This window comes from Mesocricetus auratus, unplaced genomic scaffold (genome assembly GCF_017639785.1).
Source record: "Mesocricetus auratus isolate SY011 unplaced genomic scaffold, BCM_Maur_2.0 Super-Scaffold_6730, whole genome shotgun sequence".
Taxonomy (NCBI): Eukaryota; Metazoa; Chordata; class Mammalia; order Rodentia; family Cricetidae; genus Mesocricetus; species Mesocricetus auratus.
This window is the reverse complement of record NW_024429184.1, coordinates 33,206,458-33,224,184: the sequence shown is the minus strand read 5'-3', so window position 1 is coordinate 33,224,184 and position 17,727 is coordinate 33,206,458. Positions and strand designations below refer to the sequence as shown.

The window sequence follows — 17,727 nt, the reverse complement described above, 5'->3', positions numbered from 1 at the left end:
TTTTTTCAATTAATACAACTTTTGTGATGGTGCTATTGTATCTTGTCTACAAAGTAGCCATGGTATCCCTAATTTTTTATTTTTTATTTTTTGCAGATCATAGTCCTGCAATACTTTTGTTACAGCCCTTGAGTGTACAGTCTTTGAATGCATACACTTTGCCTGGTGGTTAGCACCTTCTAAAGAGCTTAGTATAACTCAATCCTTTCGTGGTTCCATGAGCTCAGCTGCTGGACAGTGTTGGTGTTACATTCACTCTTCTACTCTAGAACAGATTTTAGTAGTTTTTACTTAAACCTTGATTTTTAAAGCAAGCTATACCTCCCTTCTGTGGTAATTAGCTATCCCTCCCAACTTCAGTGATTTGTTTTGTTTCCTGTCAAAACTTGGCAATAACATAGGCTCCTGCTAGATAATAGCAGTTGGCCTTCTTTTCCTTCATAATGTAACTCAAAGTACTCATTAATGTCTGCCTAGGTGATCACAGCAGCTTTTCCTCATGGGTCTCACCCCTCTCCAGTCAGTTTTGACTTTACCAGATTGGTCTTTCCCAAGTGTTGTTTTTATCCTATCATTCTCCTTTCAGAATCTTTCTGTGCTGCCTGACCTGAAGAATGAAGGGCTTGGCTCCGTTTTTAGCAACAAGGTTTATCTTAACCATTGTATTTCTGACTTCAGACAGTGATTGACACTGGTTATCTTCTTATAAAACAAATGAAGGAAACATGATTGAACAAATCAGACCCCATTTTATTTACTTTATTGCCTTCTAATACTGCTGTAAACATTTTCCATTATAGTCAAATGGTTGTTTTTCCTTCCAAACACTGTGCTATTTTCCGTGTCCTTTTAAAGATATAAATTATTCAGTATTTATCCCTGGTGTACAAATGGACTTTGGGAGCCCATTCCACGTGGGGAGATGTGCTGTCGGCCTGTACACATGGGAGAGGACCTGGGCCCTGACCTGCATATGACAGACTTTGGGGATCCCCAATGGAATGCCTCACCCTCCCTGAGGAGCAGAGGGAAGATGGGATGGGGGCCAAGGGGAGGAGAGGAGAGAGAGGGAGCGGGGATTGACATATGAAGCAGACTTGTTGCTAATTTAAATGCAAAAATTTAAAAAGGATATAAATTATACTTCTGCACTTGTGGCTCACTATGCACTTTGATTTTATACCACTATTTGTAAGAAGTCATGTGATCTCAAACCCAGTGTCTGCTGTCCTAACAGCTGTTGTGCTTCTGCCAGCGTGGCCCCCTTGTTTCTGAGCCTCTTGCTGTGCCTGCCTCGGCACCTTAGTGCTTGTCTGTTTCTCTCTCCAGTGTTCTTCCCCATGTATCCATGACATCCTACCTATTATTCATTTGGGTGTTTTGTTTAAATGTCTACTTTACAGAGGTGTTTCTTTTCATCATAGTTGAATATTAGTTTATGTTACTCCTCTGTCTCAACAGACTATAAACTCTTAGCAGGCCAGAGACATTGTCCTGTTGACTTTATCCCTCATCCTAAGAATACTTTCAGTATGTTTTGAATTAGAGTTGAGTAGATTTTGTATGCCTTCTTCCTTTCTTCATTTTCACCTAAGTAGACCTTACATGTTCTCTCTCTGTAAATTGCTGAAACAGACTTACATGTGTATTTTGTGAGTTGGTAAAACAACTCTTTGAAGAAATTATAATTTGTTTTTCATCTATGCATACACTAGAGAGTAATAAAATTCAACAGCATCCTGCTCAGGAGTATGACTGTCACTTGTGTCACGCATGGAGCTAGCTGCGTGGCCATTTCTTCATCTGTGGTGGTAATTACTCAAATACTCAATAAATGGAATAATTACTGTATTCCAGAAAATCTAGGGTTTTTTTTTTGTTGTGCACACACACTAACTCTAGGTGTTTGACCTTTATTAAGCAGTTATTCCCAGTTTAAAGATTAAGAGAAGATAACAACCATCTGTAACCTAACCACACCTACTTGATGGGAGTGCAGACTCTGAGGACTCTACTCACACATGTGAGACAGAATTAAAAACAAACAGCAAACTTAGGCCCTGTATGAACTTTAGTTAAAGTAACAAACATCTGAGGTAATCAGTGTGTAAAGAAAACAATTTTTATTCTGCCTTATACTTTGAAGGTTCTAGTCACTAATCATAGGGCCTCATTGCTTTTGGCCTGGGGCAAGACAGGACATCACATACATTGTGGCAAAAAACGTGGCAGAAGCAGTCTGCTCCCCTTGTGGCTAAGAAGCAAAGAAGCGGGGCATGATCTGGTTAATTCCATGGTCCCATTGGCAAGAAAGGTCATCCAGGTACCCCCACACACACCCAGAGCTAGCTTCCAACACCTCCAGCTTCATTGTGTTACCAGTCCCTTACCACATAGACCTTTGGGGAGATACTGCATATGTAAGGGGTACAGGCCCCAGTATTGAAGGTACAGAAAGATCTTCCTTCATTCAGTGAGATAAAACATCAGTAGTTTGGAAAACTCTACAGATGGTTCAGGTGTTAGTCAAGATTAGGAGCTATTGGGACAGAAAGGTCCTGGTTCTGAATACACAGGTAAGTCACATCGTAGGGCATATTGTCACAGTGAAGTACTGAAATTTCCATCTGAAGTGTCCCCTAAAAACCACGTGCTAGTGCTTTGCTCCTCCACCATTCGACACTGTTAGGAGCTGCTGGAAACCCTAAAAGGAAAGGACATGTCCTCTTCCTCCTCCCATCCCCCCACCCCTCTTCTTTTTGTAACCTCTCTGTCTCTCTTTGCTTCTGACCACCATGAGAACAGACCTCTGCTGCCACAACATGATATGCCTCCCACCTTAGGCCAAAGCAACAGGGCCATGCAGTCATGGACTACACGGGCTGAACCGGTGAGCCCATGGTTTATAGAAACACACATGGGCATGCTTGATTCATTGTTCATCATTGGGTTCCTAATTGTTTTGTTGTTGTTTCCATCCTTGCAAGTTAACTCATATGGTTCTAGCAAAACTTTAAATGCCAGGTCATTGACTTTTGAGATCCTTATAAAAAAACCCTTACATTCCATAGGAATATTAAAATTTTAGTATGTTGCAGCTAGTGTCTAGCTGGAATTAGTTCTTGCGCCACTTTGTAACTACTCCTTTGATTGTGAGCCTAGCCTTTTACAACTGAGTTACCCTCCAGCCCATAGCTACATTTAATAGTTTTGTATATAGATTAAAATGTACAATATTATAACACCTGAAACATGTATCGTTTATTTATGTCATAAAATGGTATTTGAGACCACTGTAGAACAGTGATTCTTAGTTGAGACATTTAATCTATGCTGAGTGCTTAGGTCTCAATCTGGCTCTATTGCCCAGTCTCTGCTAGACTGTGTTTATAAAATGAGGACAGTAACAGTAACTATAACACATGATTAGATATGGGCTAGGGCAGAGATTGCAAGTAATCTAGAATTTGTTGGATAATAATAAAAGTTCCTCAGTTTTTCTGTTTTTGTAATTTAAACTTTATTATAGAGAATTTGCAAATAAAATTAACCAGACCCAAGGTCTATGCCCACTTCTAATTGCTAAGAAACAAATAAATGACAACAACAAAAGTAGGGTCTGGTTAATTTCAGTTTTTTAATATGATTTATTTAACGCTTTCAAGAAATAAGGAAATGACCATACTTTGACCTGTCTGTCTCCAGACCCATAGTTTTCAGTGGCGTTCTCCTGTCTCTGAATCACACTTAGTAGGATTCAAAGCAATGGAGTTATGCCTGAGATGCATACTGTTTTGTCCCAGTAAGACTTTTGACTTACTTGGTGGGTTACCAGCACTGTAGAGGAAAGTCAGGCTGTATATTCACATCTAATTGATGGAAAACTGAGTCCCAAGTTTTTCAGGTCAGAAGCTGTTCTCTTTCCTAGACAAGTGTTCGCTTATACAATTTTCCTCACATCCTGAAGAGCTCTTTTTATTTTCCCCAAGTCTGCTTATCTGTAGAATCTCTCTCTCTCTCTGCTTAGTCAAAACTCTGCTTTGATCTCACCACCCACTCAGCTCCAGCTCCACGCAAGCACATGCACACACCTGTGCACCGCGGAGCACTGTAGAGTATGCAGGACTGTGTTTGTCAGCCTGCTTTCTCGTGTTTCTCACTTGTTCCTTATAACTTGGGCCTGCTCAGCAGTCTGAACAAAACTGAATCCGTTACCTCATTTGGAGATGCTGTGAAAGTTTCTATGACGTCTAGAAGTGTTTGAGGTTGTTTCTCTCTTCCCCGCCTTCCAGCTTCTATTTTCAGTTCTTCTTAAAGACAGAATTGTATTGGGTAGTTTTAAAACTTGGGGCTTTGGGTCATGTTATTTTTGTGTACTGAAGCAGACAATAGTTCCATTTCACAGATAGGGACAAACAAGGAAAAGCCTTCCATTTACCTGTAGGGTACCCTCATTCCTCCCCCTCTCCCTCCCTCCCCCTCACCTTCCCTCCCTCCTTTCTTCCCTCTTCCTCCTCCTCCCTCTTCCTCTGCCCCTTGCCCAGCATTTGACATGGTGATTTGAAGCTTTTATTTTTTTCTTTTTAAACTAATGCACAGTTTTAAAGTCAGCATATTTGGAATAGTGCTAAAAGAGTCATTCAGTTTTTGCTGTTCTCTGTGAACTCCTGCCAATCACATGTACTGTGTCACGTTAGTCCATCAAGAGATCTTCTTTTCTTTAAATTGTGCAGAACATAATGCACAGAAAAGTAACCTATAGGTTGAACAGTTCATCCTGTGCAGACTTTGCCTCCAGCAGCAGAGGGCTGTGAAGTTGCCAGGAAAGCACAGCCATCAAGAGAAGAGCCACAGATTCTGTTGCCACTGCAGCTTGGTTGGGGTGAGGTGGGGGATAAATCAGTGAACATGTGGCAGCATCAAGACAGATGAAGACAAGAAAACAGATCATGGAAAATGGTGAAGGGAAAGCAGAATAAACAAATCTGGAAATTCCTTGAGTATATTGAGAAGCAGGAATTGGAACAGTAGAACTAAATTTAAAGCCATAAGGCATGCGAACAGTGGGTTAGAAAGAGTCTGGGTGTAATCATGAACTTATGAATCCTTCTGAAGTCTTATGTGCTTTGCACAAAATCCCTGTTAGGTGACTTTAACAACCATAGCCACCATTGACTCAGGAGAACAGGAATTGGAAGTCCTTTCTTCCAAGGTCACACAGTTCAGCTAGCTTTGCTGTGACTAGCTGCATAACACATTCTTGTAGCTAGTATCAATTCTTCATTTGTAAGATTTGAATAATTCTTTCTGTCTCATAAGATGAGAAATAATACTTATAAAATAGTTGACATAATACCAGGCTCATAGTAAACACTAATAAATGCTGGGTGTTAGTATTATTTCTACTCTGAAAGCTGTAATTTGAGTAACTTGACATTTGGCACATTTATTTTCTGCTACTCTATTTCATCGTCTATAATGTTAGATGGCCTGATTATTATGTACTTTCACATGTGTGTTTCAGAGTCACTTTAACCTGCATGAAAGCTGTCTTAAAGCAATTTCCCTGTGTGGGGGAAATTAATATATATATTGTTTTGATTGTACCTTACCTTTTATGAAGCAAATCTATTCTTGTTTTTCCACTGATTATTCACGAAGGCAGAAAGTATCTGAAAATATCTGTGGCATCTGGAGTTATGCTTGCTGTGTGTTTTCTTTCACAGTTTTGTCTCTAATGAAGGTGCTTCCTTTACTGCCAACACTTTGTAATGCACCATTTTTCACTAGTCCTTTATAATTGGTTTTCCTTTCCAGAAACTTGGATTTTAAAAATTACTTGAGATTACATGGATATCTTTAACTGGTAACTGTATTCAGATGTGTCAGTCATTCAGCCTCCCATAATGGGAGATGCTTGCCATTTCTTCTTTTTCTCTATGATATCTTTAGGGATAGAGAAATTGTGATCGAATCTTAATTCACCCTGAATACAACAGACTTAGGAAGTTTGAACATTGGAAATCAGAATGGGAGCATTTGCATGTTCTGAGTTTGCAGCCTTCCCGATCTGCAATACTTGATGGTGCACATTTCTCAGACACACTTAGTGTGGGGTCAGTGTCTCAACACCAATTAGACCCTGCCTTTGCTCGTCTCACTCTGCCTTGAAAGGAATACACTCTAGCAGTGTCAGTTATTTACATAATGGTTTGTGTTCTACCATTATATATTCTCATGTCTGAACCATATCCCTGAGGTTACCAATAGATATGCCTACTGTGTCATCCCTTTTTACTGGAAAAGCAAAAGGTGGGGCATATTTGTTGTCCTTTTCAATATTGCCTTGAGTACACGTTTGTGTCTCTTGTTGTAGTCTTAGCTAACACGGAATTCTGCTATGACCCTTGGCATTTTAAAGCACAGGACCACCCTTGTCTCTCTAGATCCTTCCTTCCAAGCTGAAATTTCCTTAGTCTACATAAGGTGCGAAAACAGCAATTAATGTGTAATCTTCAAAACAAAACAAAAATCTGTATGTTGTGAGTTAGTGTGTAAAGGAAGCATCTCACCTGCAGGGTCAGCTCTCAGCTATGTGAGCTCTGATGTATTATTTACCTTTTCCACTATCAGCTTCACCTTCTGTAATGAGTCATCCCATGGGCCTTGGGTTTTTTTTTTTTAGTTGACATGTCAAATCATAACATTTCTTAATCTTGTGGAGTAACCTGTTGTGATATTTATGTATGCTGAGTGGTGGTCAAGTCAGCCCAAGCATATCCAGTTCTTAAGATACTCATTCTTTCTTTATGATGAAATTGTCCAGAATACTTCAAATATATGGTAGATTTTTACTTAAAAATTGTTTTGTGTGTACCAGTAGGGATTAACCCTAGGACCTTGTGCATGAACAAACCCTCTACCGCTGGGCTGTGTCCCAGCCTCTAACGTTTGTACTGTGCAACCCATAATTATTTTCGGGTGCTCGCTTACTTTACAAAGCACAATAGAACATTCTCTACCTGGTTTATTTCACTTGATATGATCTCTGTTTGTCAGGATAGTGCGTTACTTTTGAGGGAGGAGAGAAGTGGGCGGGCAGGAGGAAGCACATGAATATTGACATGTGTGAAAACTTGAGGTCAGTGTTAGTTGACGTAGTTGCTCTCCATTTTGATTATTAAGACGTGGTCTATCACTGAACCTGGAGGTGGCTGACTCAACGAGTCTAGTTGACCACCAAGTCCCAAAGGATCCTCCTGTCTCACCCTTCCCAGCTCTGACATTAGAGAGAGACTTCCACAGCCTCTGCATCAGCTTCTGCATCCAGGTGACTGCCCTGCTTAAGTTCCTGGCCTGACATCCTTCAGTGATATATATACTACAGTGTGGATGTGTAAGCCAGATAAACCTCTTCCCCCACCCCCACTTGGCTTTTGGTCATGTTCTATCACTGCAATCAAAACTAGCCAGAACACTTGGCAAACATTTACTGGCCAAGCCATCTTGCACCCTCAGAATTTCTTCCTTTCATGGCTGACTAATATTCTCTCATATATGTCTGTCACGTTTTCTCTATCCATTCATCACTTGATGGACGATAGGGTTGTTTCCACTTCTTGGGTGTAGTAAGTAATGCTGCAGTAAATGGGGGAGTGCAGATGTCTCCTTGACATACTTCATTTCCTTTGGATTCATACCCAGGTATGGGATTGCTGGCTTATGGCAGTTCAGTTTTAATTTTTATAGGAACCCCCATAATGACAAAAAGAATTTATAATAAATCACTGCCAACAGTGTAAAAAGGTTTCCCTTTTCTTTACATTCTCGCCAACACTAGTTTACCTTTTGCATATTACCTTTTGTAATATCCCAACCACCACTTTTTTTTACTAGAGTCCATGTTTAGTAAAAATAGTAGATATTAGTGGGCACACACCTTTAATCCCAGCACTTGGGAGGCAGAGGCAGGCAGATTTCTGTGAGTTCAAGGGTTGGCCTGGTCTGCAAAGTGAGAGCCAGGGCAGCCAGGGCTACACTACACAGTGAAACCCTGTCTCAAAAAGCAAAACCAAACAAAACCAGTAGGTAGTTTATATCTTTTATCACTATTGTTGAGATATAAGGGTCCAGGAAAAAGAAAGAGAACAAAAAGTGAACTTTACCTGTAGATTTAGATTAGCACCTTTTCCTATTTTAAAAGTTAGTAACAGAGAGATACTTTTTAGGACTTTTACTGTTTGAGAATTTCATTTATCCATATAATGTATCTCTATCAAATCCACCCCATAGTTCCTCTCTGATAGGCATTCCTAACTAGAATAAAGTTATCTCACTGTGGTTTTAATTTTTATATTGAGACTTTTCCATATGCCGGTTGGCTATTTGTTTGTAGTCCTTTGAGACATAGAGTCATTTTTGTTTTGGTAATAATGAGATTTTGGACTTTGTTCTGCATATTAACCCCTGTCAGATACATAGTTTTTTAATGTTTTCTCTCTGTTTCTAATTGCTTTAAGTTGTTTGTTTCCTTTTTGGCACAGAAGCATTTAATATTATAGTTGTCTATTTTTGTGTTTTCTTTCTGTGTTTTGGGGGTTCCTTGGCTAGTCAGTGTCCTGAAGTGTTTCTTCTGGTAGTTGTCTCAGGTCCTATATTTAAGTCTTTAATTCATTCTGAATTTATTTTGTTACTTGTAAGGATTGGAAGACTGGTCCCCTCATGCACTCCCCATGTGTTGAGGTAGATCTTGCTGTGTAGCCAAAATAGCTTCAAACTCATGGTTCCTTTGCTTTATCCTCCTAGAACAGAGGTTACAGGTGTGCCCCACCAAGGCCGGCAGTTTAAGTTTAAGTTTCTTGCACATAGAAACTGATCACAAACATTATCGCTTCTTAGGGAGTAGGTTTTAGTGAATAAAGAAGTCGTTTATATAAAATTAGTGAATAATACATTACTTATTATCCCTTAAAATCAGTATACCTGAAAAAAGCTACTAAAAAACAAGGGAAATAGTCACTGTTTTGGTTGAACTTTAGTGTATAGAAGGTATTCCTGATCTTTTCTGTGTTACCAGGAGCAGCTGAATTAATTGCCAAACAATCCTAATAGCATATTGTTCATTGTATTCTAACCTATGGGACTTAAATTGGTCTCTAGACTCTAATTTAAATTGAGAGCATCTCAGGCAGGTTTTTACACATGTCAAACACTTAGCTAGGTTGTGTGTGTGTGTTTTTTTGTTTGTTTGTTTGTTTGTTTGTTTGTTTTTGTAATGAGAATAGCTTGCTATATCATCTTTTCCCAAGGCATTTGTATACTTTTTCGGTACTTAAAGGAAAATTAAGTAGTGTCCCATGATTGTGCAGAAACCCAATGAAAGGGGTAGACACTCCTAATGTTTATACTTGAAATTTTTATTCCCTGTTGTATAGTTACATTACAAGGTATGGTCTTTGTAGAACTACTTTAAGTGCACATCCTAAATAAAATTTTAAAACATCAAGAAAAGCTACATTTGAATTATTTTTTAAAGTACTGATTATGTTCCTTAGTTGAAAACAATTTCTGTCAAAGGAAGCCTTGGGCTTTCTTTGTGTTTTTGCATTTCATTGCTTTCTATGTAACCGAAGAGAACAAATGGCAGGATGATAATCCACATGGTTACTTTGGCTCTCCAGGTTGGTATGGCAGTGAAGTAAGCAGACAAAGAAAATCTCCTCTCTCCACATTTAGCACATCTGATTAGTTTCTGGATGGATTGCTTTTTAAATGCCTCTCTTCCCAGTCATTGAGAAGTCTTAGTTCTAACTATGTATGCATACTTTGGCAACCTCAGTTTTCTGTAGCTGTGTTTCTCTTAGGCTCCAAAAGATGTTTAAAATTTAAGGTTAGCTAACCAAAAAGTAATTAATGATAAATCAGAATCTAAGTCAGTTTTGAATTATGCTGTTGTTTGCTCTGTAAAAATGATCTCGTTCCCTTTTGTCCCAGTAACCAAGACTGTTGCCACAATTTTGTACGCCAGCACCAAGTTAAAAAACCACACGTGAGCCAGTGTTCTTACCTTCTTCCCAGTATATGTGCCCTAAAACCCTCAAGAAAAAATGGTTTTAAAATTATTTTCATGTCTACATAAATTGCAAAATTTAGACCCTCATTCTGAAGCTGACATATTAAAAAGCATATAATTAATGGTTGACATTAGTAATTAACATTAACTTTATGATGTTTAATATGCCATCATTCATCCTTCAAATAGCAAGAAATGCATTATGCCTTGGCATAAAGATTTTAGTTGTATAAATGCTCCTTCGGTTTTCTCAGGATATAGATGTGAAAGAGAATGAAATGTGTTGAAAAGACTTTTGTTTTCATTTCTCCAGGGTGAGCTATAGCTGTGTTTCTTTTTAGGAATGTTCACCAGCAATTGTGTCAGGAACTTCAAAGGGAGAATGTGGACCTCATGGTGCAGGCTTCATTATCGGCTAAAGAGCGCCACCTTGCTGCAGTCGCCAGTGCACTGTGGAGGCATTTCTTTTCATTTCTGAAGAGTCAGAGAATGACACAGTTAGTGCCTCTGTCCCAACTTGCCGATGCCGCTGCAGGTCAGCGATTGTTCATTACTAATTGCTTTCTCTCTTTGCATACTTTTATCAGTATTTTCCTCGGTTCGCTTGATGACAATCTCTTGCTTTATAACAAACATTGTGACAGTCAATTGATGAAACAAATGACTGTTTAAATTGGGTGTCTTTGGCTTATGTATCATTAAAAATTAAATGATTATTTTTTGTTTAAAAGGGTAATTTTTAGAGGTAAACATTGAATGTTCATAAACTTTTCTTCACTCACAAGTGCTTGCAAAGTAAGGTAGCATTTGATTATATCTAGTTCAAGTAGTATGCTTTCATATTTTCTGAGCAGTTGTCTAAATATAAGATAATTTGTATGAAGACTAAGAGGGCTGGGGAGAACAGGCCTTCAGCACCAAAAGGAAAAGATCAGGGTGGGATAAAATGCACAGAATGTTAGTATTCTACACTACTTCCCCTAGATTTTATTTTAGAATGCAATTTGTATTTAAATTGACTATTGGCCCAAAGACATGACCTTAGGCTCTCAGGGACTCTGAATCATATACAATTAGGCAAGATTTTAACTATATGGACATATTTGCAGTTTACTGAGGTCATTATATATTTTTTTTCAAAGAACTGTTTTGTCCATGATGTGTTTAAAAGTTCTGGAATAAGCAAGAGGTTTGTTTGCATTGTTATACTGTATGTATTTATATAAAATTCATTTGAAAGTATTTTACATACATGAATGTAATGCTTTGAAGAAATAACAATAAAAAAACCCGATTGTCTAAACCAGCACTTATTTTATTCTTGGATGGATGAGGAAAGAAAAAGTCCATAAATGATGGAATAAATGATTAAAAATAGACAGCAGTTCAGACTAGACTTCATACAAAGTATGTTAAGGCGTCCTACAAATATGAATAGAAAATTGTGTCAGGGTCATGGTTTCTGACTAGTGTGGTGTCTGAGATAATACATATTGGTATTCAGTCAGTTGAACTGTTTTCTGTCATCCAGAATGCTAGGCCATCAATAAAAGTAGTGTTGCCTCTGTTTAGTCGGCACTGTCCTCGGTTCTGAAAGTAAGTGCCAAATAGATCCAAAGTCAAAGGCGTAGATTTCTGATTTGAAGTAGACTCAGGTTGAGAGAAAATGATTTCCTTCATTTAAGAAAAAGTCACTTCTGTAGTACTAGGGATGTACCAGTGTAGGAGGTACCACAAACAAGAACACCCTGTTCTACTAGAGATTATCATCTAGATCGTTTGCTGTGTTATTTCTCTGGGATTCTTGCTCTTTAGCCGGGCTGGTAGAGCTGTGATCCTGCTGACCCAGCTTCCCTAATCTGGATCACAGAGGAACAACAAACACCACATCCATCAAAAACAAACCAAAATGGGGGTGGGGGGACAAAAGATAGAGGGCTCAGGAAGCCACTGACTTGAGAAGCAGGTGGGCGGGGGAGCAATGGGTAGGTAACTAGAGGGAAGAGATACAGACTAGGGTGGAGTAGGAAAGGGTGAGAGGCTGAGGTGTGGTTAAATAGGAATGGAGAGTCTGTGCGCTGGTTTTTAAGCCATTATAAAGAATGCCACTTTTACTTCAAGATAAGGTGCTGTGGTTTTTATAAAGAAGAAATGTAATCTTTTTGACTAATGAAATAAAGGGAAGCAAAGAGGGAAATAAGGCAGTTAGGAAATTATTCAAACAACCCAAATCATCTTGGACTACAGTTGTAGTATAAATAGTCAGAATTGGTCAGATCCAAAGGAAGGAAAGCTACTTTGAAGGGTAGACTTGACAGAATTTGCTGAGCAAATGAGGTAAGGTAATCAGAGTAGTTCATGAGAAGAGTCAAGAGTAAACTAGCAATTTGCTAAGATAAGATTATGAAGGGACCATTTTGTGTCACAAAATTGACGATTCTTAAGTTTTTAGGGTATTTTGATTTAAGGTAGCCATTAAAGTAGACTACATTAAATGAGAACTTGGATATAATAAGCATGGCTTCCCTGAAGAGTTCCGAGATGTAGGCTTGTTTGTAAACTGTTCATGGATAAATAGTGTTTAAATCCAAGAAACTGACGAAGGCCTTCAGGAATGTAACACACCGTGGATGGAGAGAAAAGGTTGTGAATCCATTCACAGTGAGTTCCTATGTTGAGATGTGTAGGCTAAGGAGAAGTGAGAGAGGACACTGTCATGAAGTGCAGGAAAGAAGCAACCCGAGAAAGGGTGATGCCCTGGAAACTAGGAAGGGGAATCCATCATTGACTTTAACAGCAGGGCCAAGTAAGTCACCGGTAACCTGGAGAATGGTTGTTTGGGTGCTGGGGTGTACAAATGCTCCTGTGCATAAGGAGTCGGGTGAGCTCCTCTACAATTCTCTGCCTTATAAAAGTGTGGTGTCTTGCTGAAGTAGAAGCTAGTTGGCCAGAGTTCCAAAGATCCACCTGTCACCATACCCTAACACCAGGATTATAGGCATGCAAGGCCATGTGCTGCTTTCATGAGGGTGTTCAAGATTAGAACCAAAGACCTCTTGATTACTTAGCTCTTCCACAGCAAATCATCGCCTAGTCCTCAACAGTACGTTTGTTTGTTTATGTCAGAGAATCAGTGAAGTGTTTGAAGAGAATTAAAGAAATATAGCTGTTAGAGGAAAATAGTGAGTGTATAAGCCATGGGCTATGCCATCAAACTCCCCAAAGAGGGAAAAGAAGGTATGAAAGCAGAAGAGAGATAGGAGAAAGTTATACAGTCAATTGGTCATAGATTCGTTATAAGCAAAGGATTGTTAGAGTTCAGGTCCTAGAAGAGGGGAGCTGGGAAGCAAATCTTATGGAAGTGGAATCCTTAAAAATTAAATTATGTAGAGGTTATAATTGATAGTGCCCAGTGCTTTGGGGTATCAACAAGGGAGAATTATAAGTATAACAGGATAGATCACTGGATTAGAGGAATTCCAAATAAACGAGATCGTGGCATACTCGCCATTGGGGACATTGTGGGCCTAGGAAACTAGTGCCTACAAAAAGAATTTTTTTGCTGATACAGTTTGATGATGAGTATGATATTCAACGCCATGCGTTTTAGGGAGGAAGCAGTGAGAATGGTCTGGAAGTAGCAATATAGAGCAAGAAGTCAACCTACCCTGTCTGTCCATTAGTTCAGTACTAAGAGGTGAATAGAAGAGTAAACAGCCACCATTAGAGAAAGCTTCCAAGGAGTCAGTGCTTCAGAGCAGTTGGTTTGTTGCCACAGGTACAGATGGAGTTGACGAATTCAAGAAAACAAAAAATATTATGTTTAACATGAAGAGTTCTAGTTTCCAGATTGTGGGTTCTGAAGAAATGGGTGTCTTTGGTCATGGGAGCCTTCTGTTTATCAGAAGAAAAGGTTGGTATTTACAGTGAGCATTGACACCTGTGGCAGGTTGCAAGTAAATTAACTTGGTCAAAGAAGAGTAGGTGCTGGAAATGGTTTTACCAGAGTGTTTGAATGGTGGAGGCATGCTGGTAAAACCCACTAGCCTGACTTGAGGGAGCCCTGTCTGTAATCAGACTTGTTACAGAATTTCTCTTCTGGTTCTACAGCCTCTTTGCCCCCAAAGAAGCACACGGACACTATATTAATTATGCAACTGTTGGCCTTCGAAAAGGGCTTCTTATTGGCTAGCTCTATCTGAATTATTAACCTGTAACTACCAATCCATGTGTTTCCACATGGTCTTTTCTTACGAGAGACACCTCACTCACATCCTCTCTTCCCCAAGCTCACATGATGACTATTCTCTGCCTATACTTCCCAGAATCCTCCTTGTCTCCTAGTGCTACATCATCCTGCCTCATTGGCCACAGTGCTTCATCAACCAATAAGAGAAACATATGTACAGAAGACATCCCCATCACAGACTACTAATATATGCTTTTAGACCTTTCACAGCTCACAGTAGTATTACAAACATTTGACAGCATGACATTATGAATTGTTATGTTTTATTTGGAACTTCTAAAATCCTTTTAATTACAAGTGAAGGGAAGATTTGAAAATGTCTCACCTGAACTTTCTCTCCTTTTAAATCTAGATTTTACTTTGCTCGCGGTGGACATGCCAAACACAGCACCATCAGATCTCCAGCCTCAGCCAGTTATATCAATAATTCAGCTTTTTGGTTGGGATGATATCATCTGTCCTCAAGTTGTAGCAAGATATTTAAGTCATTTGCTACAAAATAGGTATGTACCCTTGTTTCAGACATACTTCTTAGTCCACACCAGGATAGCTCAGTATCTTGGAAGGGCTTTTCTAGTGAAAACTAATCTGTACTCTATGTCCTCTCATTCGGTAGATGAGATTTTACCAGCATAATAGCAGCTACTATGAAACCTAAGTTAAGTGGTTTTACGTGTGTGTGTTTATCTGTCTGTCTGTCTGTCACAAGTTTGTACTCTATAAGCCTGCTTCATTATGTTAAAGTGACCTTTCTGTATTCCCTAGAGAGAAAAAATCTTGTATAGGTATTATTTCTAAATCAATAAAACACTGGTGTATTATTGTAGATTTAGACCTAGTGATAACTAAATATTGGATTCTTCTGAGATCATAAACAAGGCACTCCACTTAAACCATCTTGTTGTTGTTCTTCAGTCTGTCTGTACCTACTGCCTTGCTATGCAGAAGCTATAGGGAACCACCTCAGTAATATACAGAGACAGGTATGAGACACGTATATGAAGAAATGAGATACAGTTAGTGTAGAAATAGTGGTGCCCGTGTGGGAACTTCATAAAGGCATCAAGAGGAAGAGTGTGAAATCATCTTGCAGGCCTGGCCCGAGAGGCTGAGTACTTCCTGTATCAGCTGCCAGTCAGTGCATGGAGGGTGACTTAGTAAGTCAGTTGTTTCCTGACAAGAATGGTCAGCATCATTAAGCTTACATTTTCTCATTGGGCCTTGACTTCTATTCGGCATCAGTTGGATTGCTTTTAGAATTTCTTCTAGTATGAAACTTCTCTAATAATAATGAATGTTTATTTATTGCTCTTTAATCACTCAGTGTTATTAACATAGTAAAGACCTGTTTGTAAAACTGAGCCTTTTTAAAAAGTATACAATTGAATGGTTGCTTTTCTTGATGACTGCACATATATAAGTCTGTGTGGTATTGTTATGATACTTCACAGTGATGAAGTTTTCCAGTATTTTTGTAATCATATATTATATGTGAAGCTATGCAGAGGACCATGGGACTGTATAACAGTGACAACTAGCATTTAACAAGATGACCCATCAGATGTGTAATTCCTGGTGGGGAGCCCCACCTGGCAACGCTGTAGGGTCACTGAGTGTGGAAGACAGTTGCTTCTGACTGTCATTTCATTTCTTCCCTAAGAACTTGATTTCTTCCCCCACAAAAGCTTTGGGTGTATTCCCACTGCTTGTGTGTATATTCCATAATTGAACACACATACAGCTGTGGATGATCTAGAGGATGATTCTGCTTAAGTTATGTAGTATTGATGGACAGAAATAATGCTAGGATATTTTTCATAACTTAGACTGACATAGGAGAATTCTCAGCTACAAAGACAGCCTTTTACACATTTAGTCAAGACCTCAGCAGATTCTAAGCAGGCTGGTTGCCCCTAGAGACAAAAACACTAGGTCATTCTCCCAGGTGTTGTTTGCTGATTCAAGGCCAGCATTCGAAGCAGTTTAGTCTGCATGCACTCCCTACCACTTAATGTCCAGCTAACTAATTATTATTGTTAAGTCTTGATTTCCCATGTCTGTGAACCCTCACCAACTTTGAGCTATATGCATGGGTCAATGTGACATTCCTAGCCTAAGAGAAACTACATAACTTACGGTTTGAGTTTGGGGTAGGAACCTGTAAACAACCTGTAAGTGTCCAGAGTTTGGTTGAGAGAGAGTGAGGCAGGAGAGTGACAGCACAGAGGAGACAGTGATGGGGAGGTGGGAGAGCAGTGGGTAATGATGTAGGGAGGGAGGCAGAGAGCGAAGGGCAGGGGCAAAGGCAACAGCAGAGAGGCAGAGAGAAAAAGATGTAGAACTAATCAGAAGCTATTGAATAGAGCGTTGGGAGGAGAACAAGAAAGATTTTTTAAAGAGGATTTTTTCCTAGGTGAAATAAAGAGAAAGTTGCCATCAGAGAACATTCGTACCTCTTTATTTTTTCCCCTCAGTAAAAAAGTCTAACGATTAGATAAGTACCTTTCCTAAGCTACCACCACATCCATGAACTTTCTTTGCATACCCTGGTGTTGACTTGGGGGCTGGGCCCTCATAGTCAGAAATAAAACTGCAAGATCACATTTGAGTATTCATTTTTGTTGTTTTGTTTTGTTTTTGTTTTGGGGGATTACTGATAATCCCAAAATATTTCCTCCAGATGAGCTTGCGTCCTTGTGTCCCAAGCCCTAACTGTCTCACTGTATTTCACTTCAATAACTGTACCTTTGGTACTTAAACCCAGAGATGTATGTTGTAGGGATGATGGGTTCTTTTTCACATAAGTATTGGTTTCAGCTCAAATGTGTTAACGTGGGCCTTCTTAAGAATAGGTTCATTGTCCTAAAGAACCTTTCATAATTAGGTGATGTTCTCATAAAGCCATTACCAGCAAAGCAGACTCTGACCTTTCTCTTTCAAGCTTTCTTTCCTTTGTCTTTTCTCCTGTTCTCCTTGGGCATGAACTTTGGGCAGTGGGCTTTCTTTCTCTCTGCAGAAGGAACTGCTCCTTGTAGAGTTTCTCATCTGTGCACCCTGGTAGTTTCCTTCCCTTACTTGTCTTTGTGGCTGAAGGTAGGGCTTAGCCCTCAGATCCATCTCTTCTATTTTGCCTTCCTTGAATGTTCCTGAGCCTCTCAACTCTTTTCTTATGTAATTCACATGACAGTCATTGCATTTATGGTGTAATTCAGTGTATTTATTTGGAGACATGAAGTCCACCTTGAAAATGTAAGGCACAGCCTTTGGGGAGGAAAACTCTGTGTGTGTGTGTGTGTGTGTGTGTGTGTGTGTGTGTGTGTGTGTGTGTGTGTGTGTGTGTGTGTGTGTTTTATTTCGATGTTGTTTCTGTTTTTTGTTGTTGTTTTTTTGAGACAGGGTTTCTGTC

At 39.3% G+C, this 17,727-nt stretch overlaps 1 protein-coding gene across 1 annotated transcript in view; it reads left to right on the top strand.

Annotated features, from left to right (window-relative positions):
* Mms22l (MMS22 like, DNA repair protein) overlaps positions 1–17,727 on the top strand; it is a 124,167-nt gene that overhangs the window by 82,772 nt on the left and 23,668 nt on the right. Inside the window, exons 15-16 of the mRNA XM_040740717.1 lie at positions 10,414–10,607; positions 14,674–14,824. Of these exons, the coding sequence (XP_040596651.1) occupies positions 10,414–10,607; positions 14,674–14,824 (345 nt within the window). The remainder of the gene's footprint in view (positions 1–10,413; positions 10,608–14,673; positions 14,825–17,727) is intronic.